Genomic DNA, 17,990 nt, shown 5'->3' with positions numbered 1-17,990 from the left:
CTTTCATGTGTCACTTTTGACCAACCTTGGCATCTCTCTGTGTGTACTGTTCCAGTTAGTTATGTAATCTCAGTATCTATGTCATTTGGGACCTCATATTGACAGTTTAGTCCGTCACCATCCCTCTCCTGCCAGTTTAGTTATCCACTTCACTCCAGGCAGCTGGGGAGCATGACACAATATTACACAGCCAAAGTTATTGATCTCATAAGGACTGCGTGTTTATGACACTGTCGCACACGTATATGATTCACATTTTGATGCAACCAGATCACTGACATGGCTGTAAGTTGGCACCAACCAAATTTAAGTTACATAAGTTGCCGTGTGTGAGTTCAAAACAGTCCTGTCAGCTGATGTTACGTGACCGGTGTTGACTGCAAACCAGAAAAGACTAGAACCCTGGGATTTAATACATGCTTAGCTCTAGCCTGACAAATAGCACACGACTCCTCGCTGACCTGATTCTTCTTATCTTGTCATGATAAGGTGGAATTATGATACCTGTTTGCCCGACATGAACTTAATAAAACAAAAAACAAAGAGCCTCATATGACCTGTCATAAAATGAGTAGTATAGGACAAGACAATGGCAAATTTAGTTTTCAGTTAAGGTCATTTCAATAAAAAAGAAAATCCTAGAAAACGTTATCTCTGTTGTACTTTGTAATGCTTCTCTTGCATTATTTGCAAAGCAAATCTACAGCATTGGGTAAAATAAAGAAGCAGATTGTATGTGTTTTCATTAAAGTTCGTGCAAACAGAAAACTACACTGAGACATTCTTTTATCCAATATAAACGTGTGTTAACTCTTGTAACAAGGACAACTGGTTAGATTTAACAAATTTTAACCAGGAAACTTGCAGCTTTCCAGGTTCCATGAAATTTGCCCTGGTGCTTATTTCACAATATTGCCAACTGACAAACAAACAGCTAGACTGAAAACTACCACAGCTTTAGCTTCAGGTCCCGCACTGGTGGAGGAAAAATCATAATAATAATTAAAAAGGCAATAAATGCATTGTATATGTCATCTAAACTGATAGCAAAATAGACTGTAAAAAAAACTTTGACCAACTAACATTCTGAAATCTGACAGATGTTAGACTAGACATGGGAAATCTGACAGATGTTAGACTAGACATGGGATAGGAATGAACCCATCTCAGCAATTAGCCACTTTAATAAAAAGGTTGACCTCCATCTGTAATATGTGCGTGTATACTTAGCAATATAAAATGCCCATGTCCAGCAGTCTGCACACAGTATCCAACCATAATTTGGCCTTTTTGAAAGAGTCTGACTGTCAATAACCCTGAAGAAACTAAAATAAAATAACCCAACTCCATACTGCTCTCTAGTTAACTACATGTCCTGCAGCCTCTTGCTAAAAATATTAGCCCACAACCCCATCTCCTGTTGCATTTTGGAATTACAAAATAAAAAGTCAAGGACAGCTTTCCTTATAAAGTGTTTACTGGTGTAGTTATTTTACACATTATGCATGAAAAGAATAATGTTTTAAAGATACAGTCACATAAATTTCTTCTTCAAACACATTCACAATAGTTTCCTGTACAACTATTTTAAAACCACTGTACCAAACCTTTCTAAAAGTTCTAAAGATTTGTTAAATACTTAAAATATGAATTGCATTACTAATGATTTAAACAAAACACTGAATTGAAAAACAAAAATCCAAAGCTAATTATAAAACACTGGGAGAGGCGTTTACCACTGTTACGAATCCCTTTTTCTTTTCACAGTATTCAAGCAAATTATTTTCCTTCTCTTGCATAACAGGGGAACTTTTCAACAATTCAGCACTTACTTTACTGCATTGTAAGTAATTAACTATTCATTATTTATTTATATTATGCTGAGAAAATAGGAAATAGGTTAAATGATGCACTGAAACATCTACAAATATAAGTACAAATACAGTATGTAAGACAAACACAAAGTCTGTACAGTTCTAAAGAGCTTGAAAGTCAATATTTGGATGCATGTCTTTGGATTGTGGAAGGACCTGCAGAGAACCCACACTGACACAGAGAGAGCAAACTCCATACAAAAAGGCCCGAGGCAGATGGCGGAATTCAACCTTGCTGTGAGGCAACAGTGCTAACCACCACTCCACCATGCTACAGGGCTAAAAATACTATTTAAAACAGCTTGTTTGCTAAGTTGTCTGTTGACACAACACCAGTTAAGGGCTTTTTCATGCTTGAATGATTTACAGGTCAGTGTTAAGCAGCTTAACAAAAAAAAAAATTCCCCTGGAAATTGTCAGCAACAAGGATCGCACTGAAAATAAGTGAAAAAAAAATGTAAAGAGCAATGCTGTGTGCACTACAGCACTCTGACACTATTACAGATGCTGATTTTTGAACTCTGTGCTGATAACAGGTAGGGTGGTTCTTTTCCTCCTTAGCTGGGCAGATGCAATGGTTTGACTCAAAATAAGCTTTACGCTTCACCTCAGTTAATCTCAAATTAGTTGAAACTCAGAGAAGGTCCCGGGTATTTCTGGAATTTATTTTAAATATGACTTTCGTCTTTACACAGCTTTTGCAATCGTTTATTTGCCCTGTTACAACATTTCTGAAATGTTCTGCTTACACCAGATTTAAAATCAACATATATGCTTCTAAAAAATATATATCATTTTTTAAAGTTTCAACAGTTGATATTGTGTCTTTGTGCTATTTTTCAAATAACTACTACTTACTGAAATGATTTTAAAAAATACATTTTACACAGTTTACCAGCTTTTTGTGGATACAGGCCTGCAGATGTACAAAAAAATACCAAAATACCTCCAAAAAACTGTTCCATATACCAAACAAACCAATGAATACACTTAGCCATAATGACGTTAGAGTCCTATGACTGGATGTAGCGGATAATCTCACTCAGATCATAGCCTGTCACTGCAAAGGCATAGCCATCGCCATCACAGAACTTGGCGCCACAGATTTGTGTATCTGTCACACACTCGTTATGCAAATGCGCAACCTAAGAGGAAATGAGAAAAACACACAGTCAGGTTCTGTTTGAGAGTAAGACATAAGTCATCTTGTGTCAGTCATCCAGGTGTGTAGGATGACTGGGGGAGACTGCAATGAACTGCCCCTCTTTTTTAAATGTATTCAGGAAATGTGCTTTGTAGTCTGTCTTGGGACCACTTACCTCCACACTGTTGGTCTCTGGGGTGATAGTCATGTGCCATACTCTGACAAGAGAGTCCTCAGCAGCAGATAAAAGCTAGCGTAGAGAAGGAAATGGTCATCCTTCAGGTGATTTGAGGTAAACTATTAATATTACTACTAAAAATATGTTTAAATGTAAATATACTTCAAATTTTCACTAATTATTGTCTAACTGACAAAGATGAAAATGCTAAATAAAAAAGGCATTATTATACATCTTTTTGATACAACTCACCAATCCAGAAAAAGGAGCAATGTCTACTGAGTATATCCAGCGAGCGTGAGCGTTGATCTCAGCATGCAAAATTCCCGTAACTGCCTCGTAGAGTCGAATCTGGCCTGTGCCGTAACCTGCCACCGCTGTGCCCTTCCACAGCTTGACAGATGAGCAGCTCATACTGAGAACATTGAGGACCAATGCCATCAGGGAACCAACAGAAACCATATTTTATATTAGATTAGAGAATGACAGGAAATAAAACACATAAATAAGTCAGTGTAAAAAATACCTTCGGTCAGAACAGACAGCATCTTTCAAGTCCTGAGTCAAGTCTTTGCTGGATTTTTCCCCCTTATTTCTTAATGATATGCCTTTAAGATAGCATTAATCTGTTGTAAAATTGATTTTTATGCCACTTCTTATTTTCTCTTCCACTTGTTCTGTATCCTCAAAGTTTTTAAGGATCCACTGCACACCATGCCAAGATATCCCAGGTTTTCTGGCAACAGCTCTTTGAGAAGCATCTTGTTGAAAAATATTATTTTATTTCTGTCAAACTGTGTTATCTTTAGCATTTGTCATTGAAAAACTAAAGAAATGAGAACACACTACATATTTTTGCAACAGGCTCCTAGTAACAAAGAGGCTAAAGATACCATTTAAAATTTTCTTCTAAGCTCAGTTGTCTATTATTAAACACAACAATGGTTAGGTAGAATTTCATGCTTGAATAATTAATGGGTCAGTGTTCAGTGGTTTAGCAAACAAAAAACATTCTTCTGAAAATGGTCGGGTACAAGGACTGAACTGAAAATGACAGAAAAAGCAGCTAGTGTCCAAACAAAAACTTTTAAATAACTTCAGAAAACCCAGAGAACTACTGTTCAAGACCAATTGGTCTTTGGAAGCAGTATGAAGAAAGGTGTGGCTCAAGACAACACTGTAGAAAATTACTTCAGTGAACTTACTCAAAACCAGGGATTTTGTTGAGCAGCTGAAACTCCTCCCCAGACTTCCACACACATAGGTTTCCCCCATCATCTGCAGTGACAAGATTAGCTATGCACTCCTAAAGGAACAGAGAAAAGGATATTGTAGTTCATAGAACGATCATAGTTGTTATAATTATTACATAAGGTATTTATTAATTTAATCTATGATTCATGCAAGAGGCGTACACTGTCATGTACGAACAAAAACTGTGACAGATTGCAAAACATGCATATGTGCCTTACCTGGCTGCCAGAGCACTCTGAGGCCATGTCAGTGATGGATTCTTTGTGCTCCTCCAGGACTTCAGACAAGGTAATATTACTTCCTTTACTGGGCACATCAAATACTAAAATTGCACCAGATGAAACTCCTATAGAATGAGAAAGAGACAAGTAGACTGTAGACCTGTGCTCTTTTGACCACACAAAAACTGAAAAGACAAAAATTCCACCCAGCACTTACCCACACATATATAATTCTCGTACACTGCTGCTATCCCTCGGGCAAACACTGCCTGTGCTGGGACAGAAATTAGGTCTGTGAATGCACCAAATCTAATAAAGAACTCAGGGTTAATAATTTTCTGTCTCACGTGCAAATATGTGATGAGTATGAAAGTTATGAAGCTGAATACATCAGTCACAGATAACAGTATTTATCAGCAAGCATAAGAAAATCTGAAAACGTCTATATTGCCATAGTGATGTCATAATACTGGTGTAAATCTTTAAAAAAATATATCACTAAATAATGAAGACATCCCACGGGTGTTGATGTTATGGGGATGGATCAATTGATCTAAATCCTCTTCAGGAACAATTAAGTGATTCACTGTAACTCATAATATCGCAACACACTGCACACTATGGTTTCACACTAATAAGTAAAAAAAGTTCTTCTATTAGTGAGTCCCTACATGTGTAGTAGAATAGTTACAACTAAATGTTGCATATTTACCTGTAGCTGTTTCTGGAGTATCCAGTGCATGCCAATACACCATGATGGAGCCATCAGATTCATACATCTAAAGGAACACACTTATAAGTAAATAAGACTTATAAGAGAAGTAAAAAGCTACAAAACAATATTTATTGCTTGCAGTACTCTATGACAGATTAAATTTAACTTAATGTAATACTACTGTTTCATAATGTGTGATTATAGCCACTATAAGTATAAAATTAAAAGACATAGCAGTGCCTCCTTTTCTGTTGGTGATCACCACAGCAGATCATCTGCCTCCATCTTACTTTCTCCCTACATGCAGAGGGTTATCAGTAGGGACATGCATGTCCCTCTTCACCGGCAGCTCCATGTTTAACATCCTTTGTCCAGTATACCCACTATACCTCTCTGCACATGTCCAAACCATATCAGCCTTGTCTCTCTAACTTCATCTCCAAACTGCTTGACCTGAGCTGTCCCTCTGATGTACTCATTTCTAATACTGTTCCGTCTGATCGTGCCCAGCAAAAATGTAATCGTCTTCAATTATATAGCTGCCAGCTCTGCCTCCTGTCTTTTTGTCAGTGCCTCTGTCTTCAAATCATGCGTCTTAGCAGGTCTCAGTACCATCTTGTAAAGTTTCCCTTTAACTCATCCTCATCTCTTCTGTCAACCTGTCCATCACCATTGCAAACAAGAAAGGGCTCTGTGACGATCCCACCCACACCTTGAACCCATCTGTCAGTCCTGCTGCACACCTCACCACTGTGTTACTATCCTCATACATGTCCTGCTATTGACATCAAAACTGAGAAAATAACAACATCTACCTGGATGCCCTTTTGAGACGTCACCACAAGGAGATCACGAGAGGGGAGCACACAAAACGCAGCCTGTTACAAAAAAAACATGTATTATTTTTAAGCTTAATTGTTTTTTGTGTTACTTTTGTAGCTCTGCATTCCACATCACAGGACTATAACTGTACTGTATGAGTATGTGATTAATTGTAATATTTATATATGCATTACACATTGTAATGTATGTAATGTAATGTAACTGAAGAAAGTGTTAAGCCATTTTCACACATTGAGGGAAAAAGTAGCTGTCTGAAAATGAGTTGTCTTAGGTATACAAGAGAATGCCTTTAATATGGCACGCAAACAAGCAAGACACAGGCACGCACACACACGCACACACACACACACACACACCATTTATATATATATATAGTCAGGAAACCATTAGTTGACAGTTAACAGTCTTAACACTTCATAACCAGCCAACTTGGTCTTGGGCATTGTTACCAAATTAAGGATGCTTCCAACATTTCTAGAGTAATGCTTTAACATTCGTTTTGTAGGACTTTTAAGTTGGTTGTTTCAAATTATTTATAATATACTGGAAATAAATGACATTTGTTGAAGGGGGATTATTTTGCCTTGGACTCGCCAACGTATACCAAGTGCATTCATTTCGTGTACATTTAGAAAGAATACGACTGAAAATACTGAAGTCAATACTGACGTTTTGCTGAAGTCAATCTTTTAGCTGTTCTCAGTGAGTATGATAAGGTAAAACAGGGAGCAGAAGAAGTTGCACCGTGACCTAACCTGCATGATAAGCGAAGTACTTGTAGCAACATTTGGCTCCTTGGACTGCAGCTGACGGTGGGTGTAGTTTAGGCCGTCCCAGGACGCGCTGACCATGTTGACCATGTTAGCATGGACCACGGTGAAGTGGGTGAGGCGTCTCGGTGCGATGCGCAGCACGCTGAGATTGTTGTACAACGCTGATGCGCTGTTTTTTATCTGGATACTCTTTTCCTTGTGATACATTGGGTCTTCTTTGTAGGGCACAGTTGATCGAACAATGTGTAATCTAATCTGATGGCGGACTAAAAAAAGAAAAGAAAGAAGACAGAAAATAAAGATACCATAATTAAATAGCAAGTAATCTCTTCAAAAACATGCCCTAACCACTAGGCTGCCGTTAATTCATAGCAAATTAAACGCTAACCACTTAACATTAGCAGCAAGCTAAGTATCTTAGCGAGATAATAAATACAACCGGACAGCCTTATATATTGGACATGTGTAAAACAAAGTTTAAAAAAAAATCCCCTCCCCCATAGCTGTTGCCTTAATCGATTATTCCAAATTAAGTTAATGTAAACGAAGGGCTTTTCTGGCTTTTGCTAGCAACAGGATTACCTATGCGTCCTCTGCAGCCATAGAGACGACGTAACTCTACGTACTACGTCAACCATGCGTGCTAGGTTGCTGGGCAACCGTGAATAGTACGAATCTGAGGATAAAGGTAAAATGTTCCAGTTTTGGCATGACAACATTGTTTATTAAAAAGAAACCTAACGCCGATTGTGTTGCGATATATAAATTTAGCGCTTTTAGTTGCAGTGTGATTAGCTACCTTAAAGTAAAGGCGTCGCTGATAAGGTGCCTATCTCCCCTGTTTGTGTGCTTCGTGTATGTCTGTGTATCCGGATAACGAAGCATTCGTTTTGATAACAGTGATTTTAGGGTTAATACTTGAAACTGTGAAGAGTGTTTTAAAACACCTACTCTATGTGCAAACTACTCATAATTATTAAGATAATAACAGGAGTAAAAATAAAAAAGATAACTTCTCTGCACCCCGAACGAGCAGCCAGTTGGCTGCCTGTGTAGAAATGACATTTGCAGCGGGACAAAATCATATTAAAATGTTTTTGTTTTGTTTTTTTTAAATATACAGGTCATTGTTTGTATTCTTAACTCCAGTGTGGGGATCACGTAAAAATTGTGTCTGTTAACGTAGAATTTTGACTTTTGGGCTCGTCTTTTGCGATTTGATTATCTAACGGAATTAAAGCCACAAACTGCTGTTATCTAACATGCTTTTTACTCTATAGATAAAAACACAAAATAATGCCCATGCATTTACTCTCCTCCTAATAAAACCCTAAAAGTGTGACTTTCCCTTATTGCAACCTTTAAATGTCTACAGTGTCACCAAATCATAAGGTCAAAAGGTCAATCAAAAGGTTTCAGGACTGTTTCTTGATTATTTTTTTAACCAAGTGAGCTCACCAAGATCTTCATCATTAAATAGAATTTGGGTTTGTGATAATGCCAGTTTTTTTTAGTTTTCCATGATCTGACTTTTTGCAATTTATATTTCACACCAGCCTCTGAGCAAAAATGCCACGCTCTGCACCCAAGCCTCAAACTGACAAGCACAGACGTAGGTCATCTGTACAGGTGATCTCACCTGCAGCAGAGCAGAAAGGGGAAGATATAATCCCAGGTCACTTGACCCGGACCCAGTGGACAAATATGTTGCTTCAGGATGCAGATGAGGCAGTGGGGGAAATCTTAGATGAACTGCTGAGGAAGGTCATGAAAGGATGTCTTGATGTGTATACTGAGAGCCAGGTAAAACTGAGAAGCTTATCAGCTTTTTGTTGTTTTTTTCTTTTACAATCAGTTCAACATTAATGTTATAATACCTACAATCATTAAGCAAATACTTTGTCTTGATTTTATCCATAAATAATATATATTGCATTTCACATCTGTGATATTGTCTGTCTTTGGCAATAAGCTACCACCTTTCTCTGCATCTTGGGCCAAGAGGTACCTCACACAGATTGTAGAGCACCAAATCTTGTGCCTAGATGAGGGAGAAAGACCAGGCGAAAGATCAAAAACAGAAGATTCTGAGCCTCTGCCACCAATTTCCGATGCCTGGGCTCAAGGATGTGTGCCTGTTCTTATCCATCAACAACATCTTGCTGCACAGGAGGTACTCTTATCAGTCTCTTCTATTTGTTTTCTATTCAAATGCCACCATTAAGTTATTTGTATTCACATCTACACTATATCTATATTGCTATGTTCCTTTGTAACAGAAGGCTGACATTGACCAGGTTCCAGCACAGAGAGAGGCACGAGTCAGCCAGCAATGAATGTTGAGGTCCAAATAAAAAGCTCCTCAAAGCGAGTTAAAAAAGAATCAAGTCCAAATTAACCAGTCTTCCCAGTTTACCAGTTTAAAGCCGATAGAGAGCGATGCTATCATGTTCCTGGGTCGAAGACTCAGTGTTTTGATTTTTGTATTATAATTATTGATCTTTGATTTCATCATGGTTTATGACGACCAATGTTTTGGTTTATGTTTTGTATTTCTTGCTCTCCAGTTGTTCTTGGTTTGTGATTTCGAGTTCTTAGGTTTTGGTTCCTGTGCCCCTCATGTTTAGTGTAGGTTTAGTTCTGTCCTCGTGTTTATTCTCTTGTTCCCTAGTCAGTCGTGTCTCATGTCACTCTTGTCCCTGTACTTCGTGTTCCCTCTGTTCAGTATCAGTCTATGTCTCTGTACCTGTCGTGTGCTTCCTGTTTTATTTCAACAGTCTCTGTTCTCCGTTCTGTCTCTGTCCCAATGTTTTCTCTCTTTGCTTGTCCTGGTCCCACATCTCATGTCTAGTCTCCCTGTCTCTATGTTCCCGCTGTAAGGTGTCAGTTATGTCGTAACATTAAGCTTGTGCCTCTGAGTCTGTGACTGTATGTACGTGCCATATTTCCTCTTTTACTCTGATAGTCTCGTGTGCTATGTCGGTGTGTCTAGTTTGGCTCCCCTTGCCTCGGCATGTTTAATGAGGTTTAGCTGTGTCTTCCCCCGTTCCCTGTGTGTTCTCCTTAGCTCCTTGTTGGATCGTCTGCGTTACTCCTGTGTTCTCTCCTGTGTGTCATTGCTTCCGTCTCAGGTTTTCTAGTTATGTTTCAGGTTAGCTTTGCCAGTATAGGTTTTGTTTGTTCTTTTCTAGTTGTCCTTGCCATTTATTTTTAACATCTGTTCAGCCCTAAATATAGGCTCGTTTTCTGTTACCATCCACATTCATCTCCATTGTCTGCATTTCGGTCCACTCCTCTAACTTCATGTGGTTTGCCTCAAACCATGACAGATGCACCTGTGCTGTTTTCTGTTGATCAGGTTGCAGGAGGTCCACCTCGGGTCACCCCACTGCTTCAGCCCAAGATCTGTGACAGCTGATTAGAAGACGTAACAATGTCTGTGGTTGAGCCACACATTAACACAATAAATTTGAAAAAACTACTATAATTGTACAAGTCTGTCTTCTTTTTAAAACTCCAGTTTCCCACCATGTGATTTTAGCTACTCTGCATTTGAAATACAGAAATGAAATACAGTATTTCTAATCTAAAAAAATGTTGCTATATAAAATAACACATGATAAAGGTGAGTTGTCCCAGGAACGACATTGCACCTGAAAGTTTTATTCGTAATACATTATATGCATTAGAGTCTTTTTATACTGTGTGCAAAAATAAACACTGAGACCTTATTATTTACGTATCTCATGAAATATACTTTACATATCAACTGATCTCTCTCAAATATTAGACTTGTCATTTATTTAAGTAGTCTTTAGCAATACTTCACCAGGCTTATTGCAAGGCACTCAGAGCTCTTCTTTGAATGTTGGCTGCCTTTTGTTCTTTCAAGATGATCCGACACATTCAATAATGTTAAGGTCTGGGCTCTGGGGAGGCAGAAGTATGCTTTACTGCATTGGCAGTGTGTTTAGGATCATTGCCAAGCTGAAAAATGAAGCTGATGCCAACCACCCGCCTTCCAGATGGTACTGTATGGTGGATGGTAGTGGATAGTAGCGTGACTTCTTGACAGCCATCCTTAATTGAAACCATTTCTGATGGAGCTGCAGTATACAGTAGAAGGATCAGTTGAAGAGCTAGGGGGGTTTTTCTGTTCCTGTATCATTTCTTTGCTGGATTTTTTTTCATTTCCTAAAGTCAAGACTTTTAGACACCGTTCATATGCTGTAGATGGATTTTTAAGCCTCTTCTTCTTTTGTTCATCATTTGTCCTTTTTCCTCAAATTTTTAAGATTACATGCACACCATATTGAAATGTACCAAGTTTAATAACTCTTTGGGAATCCCTTCGCTGGGGCAAAATACTATTTTATGCTATTCAAACTGTCTGATCTATAGCATTTTTCATTAATTCTGCTAAAGAAATGAGAACAGCGTATGTGTTTTTGTGACAGAGCACTTGTAACAACATTAGTTCTTTCCTATGTTGTCGTTGTGTAGGTAGAACACTGGTTCCTCCTCTGAGTTAGGTGCATTTTTATGCTTGAATGATAGACCATTATTAAGCAGCTAACCAAGCAAAGAAATGTTCCTATGAAAATGGTCAGGTACAAAGACTGGACTTAAAATGAGTGAAAAGCTGTTTATTATACTCTCACATACATTTATAAAGGTTATAATGTTCCGTTTTTCACCATTTGGAAGATGTAATAGCGTCATAATTCTTTAGAGGCTGTAGTTTGTGGGGCTGTTGAATATATTGTACATTATGCTGATAGGTGTTTGTTTAATTGTGTTCTTCCCTGGAGGCAAAATAACAGAATTGTATCTACTATATTTAGCAATTAATTGCTTATAAATAGCGGATCTGCGTTTTCTGTACATTTGTATTGATTTGACAAAAAATATTAACAGAAATTTAAAGCAGATCAATATTACCATATCAAAAGTGGGTATGTTATTTATTTATTTATTTTACCTGTGTCGAAATTATTATAGGCATGTGTCTGCGCATGAGCGGCTCCGGAGCACCAATCAGAAGATTGTTTATGCAACCTATCTTGGGAAAGACGATTGGACCCGCCCAGAGAGAGAAGCGAGCCAATCATCGAGCTCCCTCACCTTTTCTAACCCAATCAGGGAAATATTTTGTAGGGTAGCAAGTTTCACTAACCCTTGGCACATGTGAAAGCGGAATGAAGGGAAAGCGCTGTTGTTGAAACGTTCCTAAATAACTGAAATTTTATCTTGTCGAAAACAATTTAGAAATGAAGAAGAAGCAGTCCGTTCCAGAGGAAGCAGCAGAGGTAAGACTTGAAAATTTAGTAAAGTTTGGCTTCCCGATCGCTCAGAAAAGAGCAGTTCTGCTCAGTGATGCACGAGTGCTGCTCGCATGCCTACAGTTTGCTATTTACGTCGCACTGGAATCACTTAGCGAACTTACATGTTTCATACATTCTGTGCTGGGGGAATATTGATAACACGTATTACAGTGCAACATGTATAATTTGTTGTTTACAGATGAATCCCTCAGATTCCTCTCGTCAGGAAGAGGAAGAGGAAAATGAGGCTCCAGTTAAAGCAAAAAGAAGCAAAGCTGATCACGCAGGGGGGGAGGTTGTCTATCACCCGGTGAAGCTATCTCGAAATGATCTGTATCGACCTCCTACAGCAGAGGAGCTCAACCAACTGAAAGAGGCAGAAAGCCTGTTTCACTGCAGTCTGCTCAAAATGCAGGTGAGACGCCAGACTTAGTGACATAACCACAAAAGATAATGACAAAAAGGAGTGTGATCATATCTCTTAACCCTGTTGTCGTATGTAACCACTGACCACACAAACTGATAGTGATCTGTCATCAATAATAGATGCAGGAGCTGTTGAAAGAAGTTGCATTGAGTGAACGCAGGAAACGCCAAATAGATTCATTCATTCAGACAGTCACCAAGTTAATCCAGACTGTGCCAGACTCACCAGAAGTTGAGGTATGTTGTGCTTCAGTTGTAACCAAAGCTTTGTGATTGGCAATAGATGGTCAACTCCACACAAATTCACACATGATTTTTGTCTCAGGTAAGTGACCTGTCCTGGCTGTCTGGTGCAGTGAAGGTCCCATTTCTCTTGGTGCCTAAAACAACAAAGGGGAAATTCCACATGGCGCCTCCTTCTTCCATTGATCTGATCGGGAGCTACCCCTTGGGTACCTGCACCAAACCAAATGTCATGGTGGACCTGGCTGTCACAATTCCAAATGTAAGTCCTCCTAACTGCTTTTGTATTTTACAAAAAAATCAGTGGTATGCTGTGTTTCCGTAGCCTTCAGTCTGCTATTCTGTCTGTTGTTAGGATGTCCTCCATCCAAAAGATGTCCTGAACCAGAGGTATCCGAGGAAAAGGGCTCTCTACCTGGCAGGCCTGGCCCAGCATCTCACTTCCTCTTCTGACATCGGGACCATGCAGTATTCCTGTCTCCATGGGAATCGACTTCGACCTGTTCTGCTGCTGACCCCTCCAGGTATTCAAGTTTTAATTAATTTCATATTGTATACATTTTAAACATTATTCAATGACATTACGTTTACAATATATGGATTTTAACATCTATGTTAAAAGGCTTTTTTTTTTTCTGGTTGTGACTTTGAGATAAAAAGTGTTCTGTATTCCAGGTAAAGACTCTTCCAGCTTCACCCTCCGTGTTCATGCCTGTCCAGCTCCCGGGTTCTTCAAGCCCAGCCGTTTTCATCCCCAGAGGAATAACATCAGGACAGAGTGGTACACTGGTTTGCAGACTTCCCAGTCTGGTAAGATTGTTATTGTTCATCCCAGTATTTAAATCCCCTCCAGTAAACTGTCTCAGACAATGATTTTACAGTTGTATGTTAAATTTAGTTAAATACTAACCCTCCAACTACAGAAGTAGAAGTAGCCTGTCATGAACTAGAAAAACATTAAACAGGCTTAAAAAAGGACCTGGATATTTCTGATGAGAAGCAAAGCAGGAACATCAAAGGAGCATGCAAAGGAGATCTCAAAGTTGTTACCTTTTTTTGGGCCTTCCGATGCAGCTTGAGTCTTTGAACAAACTGTGTCTGGATTTTCAACAGACAGTTTTCATTGTGTTGTATATTTATAGCCATGTTATTAGTCAGCAGCTCCTTAATCAAATTATCTTTTTTTTTTTACTTATTTTGTCACAGAGAGCTCTGAACCTCCGACTCCACATTATAACAGCTCTGTTCTGGGAGATGTATTGCCGAGGGCTCACCTCCAGTTCCTCTCTGCTGTCAGCTCTCAGTGCTCAGCTTTTACTGATGGTGTGGCTTTACTTAAAGTCTGGCTTCGTCAAAGAGAGCTTGATCAGGTAGGACGCTCTTATTGGTTCTCACACTTGCATAGAGTTCAGAGGGGTTCAGCATAGCAATTTGCATTATATGGCTTGACAAAACCGAAAACCCCAGTCAGAGATAATGATTACAACAATGGTTATAATCAACTTTATTCTTGACTGGATCATATTGAAGTGCTGCAACTTTTGATTTATTTAAACATTAAAAGTTCTCGTAACCTAATAAAGGAGATGTGGAAATCACTTTAGTTTATCTCCAGATCAATATATATTATTGATTAAATAATTATTCTTTGTGATCAATAGCCTACAACTACATCTGATGAATTTTCAGATCTGTATTCTAGTAGCGAGTCAAACATGAAAACATTTATACACATTCTGCATCATCGATTAATATTGCAACTAATAATCATCAATAAATATTGCACTAGTAATGCAACACGTACTATTGGAAGTGCTGTAACTTTCCAGATACTTTTAATCTGAAATTCTGATCCTTGCCTGGTCCACATCATGGTTTTAGCACAAGTCACCATTAAAATCTAGCCAGGTAGAGGGACAGCTATTTTCACAACACTGAAAACTCTGAATTAAAGCTAAAGCTAAAAAATGTTCTACTTTAAGGTGTATGTATTGTCTTACCTTATATCTTTATTGTTCTCAATGTCTTATAGGGCACTGGTTGTTTTAATGGCTTCCTAGCTTCAATGCTGTTGGCGTATCTACTGATCACTCATAGAATCAGTAACAGCATGACGGCATATCAGCTTCTTCGAAACACCTTGAACTTCTTGGGTAATTTTAGTTGTAATGGATGTCCTCCTGTGTCCTTTTTTAAAATTTTGGTAATTGAAAGGTAACTTGCTTATCTCTGTTGCCTTGCACCTTCTTCCTCAGCATCTACAGATCTGACAGTGAATGGAATCAGCCTGGCCAAAGATCCTGACTCTACAGCTGTGAGTTATCCAAATCAAATTTAAAACACTAATTGTGTGCATGTACTTTATTCACACTTTCATTTACTGTGGAACTGTGATTCAACCAACCCCCCCGTATCTTTTCTCTGTAGCCATCCATTTCAGAGTTCCATGATGCTTTCCAGGTTGTGTTTGTTGATCCTTCGGGACACCTTAACATGTGTGCTGACCTCACTGCTTGTACATACAAACAGGTAACTGAACAGTGGTGTGTTTAAACATTTTTTTCCACTTGTAATTTTTAAGCAACTGTTTCTGAACTTTCTTCACTTTGGTTCCTCAGCTGCAGCATGAGGCGTCTTTGTCAATGCAGTTCTGGGACAACCCTACAGTGGATGGGTTCCAGTGCCTCCTCATGACACCCAAACCCATGATAAGGACAAGTGACCATGTGTTCCAGTATGTTTCTATAAACAAATGCATATATTTAACATATTTAGTTAACCTTTTATACTAGGTAAACAGTTGGGTTCTGCACCTTCTTTTTAGGAAACATGGTTACTAAATGTAAAACAAATCACATGGAGGACTTTTACTTTCAGAGTAGAGATCATTATGCTCTTCATCCTCTCAGCTCTTCTGTTTCATTTCCCCTGTAGGTTGTGCGAGCTGGTGAAGCTTCAGTCCAGCTGTAAGAAACTGAATCTTCTCAGTGAGCTGATGGACCACAGTGGGGATTACATCCACACTGCATTGCCTTTTATTCTGTCACTTCTCCAGCAAGGATTGTCCCAAAGGATTCACCTCCTTACCCACTCCCTCTCTCCTGACCCTAAGGTGAAAAAGACTTGCATTCAGGAATTATTCCTTTATTTCATATTATCTAAGTTACCAATGTGCAGAAAGAATTGGCTCTAATACTACTAATGTAACAGTGGATATGTTCCAAAGTTATGAAATATCTGTGTAAAAAGAAGTTAATCTCAAAATTGCTATCTGCAGAACTTACTTTATTTTGGTTTTATTTCAGTGGTCTGTGGAGAGCGAAGCCCCAAAGCACAAAGCTCAGCCTCCGCTATCTTTCGGTTTGCTCTTAAGGACAGAGGTGTCATCCTCTGTCCTAGAACGAGGCCCACCAGCAGACAGCCCCAAGGTAACCTCACCTGCCTTTATTTATTGCATGTATAGGGCTTTATTTCTTGATTTAGCCATTGGAGTTGAAGACAAAAGGTCACTTCACTCAAAATGCTACATGCATGACTCATTGTCATTGTCCATGTAAATCAAATTGTATTTTTTGAAATGTGCAAGTATGTAATACAGTGGTCCCTCACTATAGTGAGGGATGCGATTCACCTTTTGCGGCCTCGCTGTTTTGCTAATTTTTTTTGTGCAATTTTGCATGGTGGTTTTTTTTCTGAGTCCTGATTGATTGACAATGGTCTACATCCAATCTCGTGCCGTGTCTCCTGTACAGTACAGAAAGCGTTCAGCTTGTCAAATTTGAATAAATCTTCAATCGCTAGCAGTGTGACTCTGAGGTGCTGTACAGTACTCTCCACAACAATGTCGATGAAACGGTTTGCACATTTTGCCTTTGGTTTCATTCTATAATACTGGACTCATTTTTCTACGAAGGTTTGAACTTTACTTTGAGAGTGTTTAAACAAGGGAAAATGTTCAAGCCTGTCTGAGAAAAGTGTATAAATGGTGTTGTGAGGGGTTTTACAGCCTTAAACAATCTATAATAATTGTAAAAAATAAAGTTGGCTACTTCGTGGATTTCACCTATCGTGGGTTATTTTTAGAACGTAACTCCCGCGATAAACAAGGGACCACTGTATATAGACTTCTTGCACTATAAGCCAGATTCACCTAATCATAAAGCACTGTATACTGTGCATATACACACAGTTATGGATAAACATGGGGTTATTTGGGGAATGTTGCCCAATGGGGCTTCAACTTACAACCTAAAGAACCAGAGGATCGAACTACCGACTGGTTAATGGATGACTCACTTTAACTCCAGAGCCACAGCTCAGTTTGAGAATGGTTTTCTAGGTGTAAGAAGTGTATTTTTACTTCAAGTGTGTTTGTAAACATCTTGAAGAATATTATACTGCTGCAGACAAATGTAACACTTATAGACGTGATTCTATATTACTCGTGGCTTCATAGTGTAGTGGTTCACACACTCACAAGGTCACTGGAGACGGGAAGGGCGTCCTTCGTAAAACTCTACGAACTCAAAACATGTAGAGCGACCCATTGTGTCAATCCCTCTTGTGACAAGGAAGCAGCTTAAAATGGACACATGGGTGTAACTATGGCTGGATTTTGCACTTTATAACCAGCTTTTCTTTTAACATAAAAAGAGATCATGTTGTTCGTATGGTAATTGTGCTTATATTTTCTGTTACTTGTTTTTTATGGCTTTGTTTTTAATCATGCTTGTGATTTAAGAAAAATTAAAAATCTAAATGTTCCTGTGCTAGGCGGCTGAATTTCGTCAGCTGTGGGGTCCTCGCTCTGAGTTGCGTCGCTTCCAGGATGGTGACATCACCGAGGCTGTGCTGTGGGACGGAGAAAGCACTTGCCAAAAGCGTCTGGTTCCCAAACAGATCATCACACACTTGCTGCAGCTGTATGTATTTTATCTCAGCAGAGCTTAGTTGAGAGACTAAAGAACTGACAATACTGTTAATACAGTGTAGTGT

General features: G+C 38.8%; 3 protein-coding genes across 5 annotated transcripts in view; 2 read left to right on the top strand and 1 right to left on the bottom strand.

Moving 5' to 3' along the window:
• Positions 1-17,990, top strand: part of nol6 (nucleolar protein 6 (RNA-associated)) — an 82,294-nt gene that overhangs the window by 55,048 nt on the left and 9,256 nt on the right. The window contains exons 2-15 of the mRNA XM_006784109.2: positions 12,271-12,311; positions 12,526-12,741; positions 12,873-12,989; positions 13,078-13,257; positions 13,351-13,519; positions 13,671-13,805; positions 14,202-14,365; positions 15,028-15,148; positions 15,251-15,309; positions 15,423-15,524; positions 15,614-15,729; positions 15,930-16,107; positions 16,301-16,423; positions 17,769-17,917. Of these exons, the coding sequence (XP_006784172.2) occupies positions 12,273-12,311; positions 12,526-12,741; positions 12,873-12,989; positions 13,078-13,257; positions 13,351-13,519; positions 13,671-13,805; positions 14,202-14,365; positions 15,028-15,148; positions 15,251-15,309; positions 15,423-15,524; positions 15,614-15,729; positions 15,930-16,107; positions 16,301-16,423; positions 17,769-17,917 (1,868 nt within the window). The 5' untranslated portion in view covers positions 12,271-12,272. The remainder of the gene's footprint in view (positions 1-12,270; positions 12,312-12,525; positions 12,742-12,872; positions 12,990-13,077; positions 13,258-13,350; positions 13,520-13,670; positions 13,806-14,201; positions 14,366-15,027; positions 15,149-15,250; positions 15,310-15,422; positions 15,525-15,613; positions 15,730-15,929; positions 16,108-16,300; positions 16,424-17,768; positions 17,918-17,990) is intronic.
• Positions 1,467-7,609, bottom strand: wdr54 (WD repeat domain 54). Its single transcript, XM_006784107.2, has 10 exons — positions 7,585-7,609; positions 6,985-7,268; positions 6,202-6,264; positions 5,384-5,450; positions 4,889-4,945; positions 4,669-4,796; positions 4,402-4,502; positions 3,449-3,611; positions 3,194-3,268; positions 1,467-3,019 (listed from the first exon to the last, which is right to left on the bottom strand). Exons 2-10 carry the CDS (start codon positions 7,207-7,209, stop codon positions 2,888-2,890), a joined length of 1,011 nt encoding a protein of 336 aa, XP_006784170.1. The 5' UTR covers positions 7,210-7,268; positions 7,585-7,609; the 3' UTR covers positions 1,467-2,887.
• Positions 7,631-10,875, top strand: LOC148100211 (uncharacterized protein C2orf81 homolog). 3 transcript variants are annotated; one of them, XM_087849064.1, is made up of 4 exons: positions 7,631-7,690; positions 8,559-8,805; positions 8,975-9,175; positions 10,361-10,875. In XM_087849064.1, the coding sequence occupies exons 2-4, from the start codon at positions 8,572-8,574 to the stop codon at positions 10,418-10,420; spliced, it is 495 nt and encodes a 164-aa protein (XP_087705190.1). In that variant the 5' UTR covers positions 7,631-7,690; positions 8,559-8,571; the 3' UTR covers positions 10,421-10,875. The 3 variants fall into 3 exon arrangements, with proteins under 3 accessions (XP_087705190.1, XP_087705192.1, XP_087705191.1); XM_087849066.1 differs by having other exon boundaries at positions 9,282-10,874; XM_087849065.1 differs by lacking the exon at positions 7,631-7,690 and having other exon boundaries at positions 8,139-8,805.

Source organism: Neolamprologus brichardi, chromosome 12, assembly GCF_056152115.1.
Source record: "Neolamprologus brichardi isolate AB-2024 chromosome 12, ASM5615211v1, whole genome shotgun sequence".
NCBI lineage: Eukaryota > Metazoa > Chordata > Actinopteri > Cichliformes > Cichlidae > Neolamprologus > Neolamprologus brichardi.
Note: the sequence above shows the minus strand (reverse complement) of the source record. Positions and strands in the feature narration are given on the sequence as shown.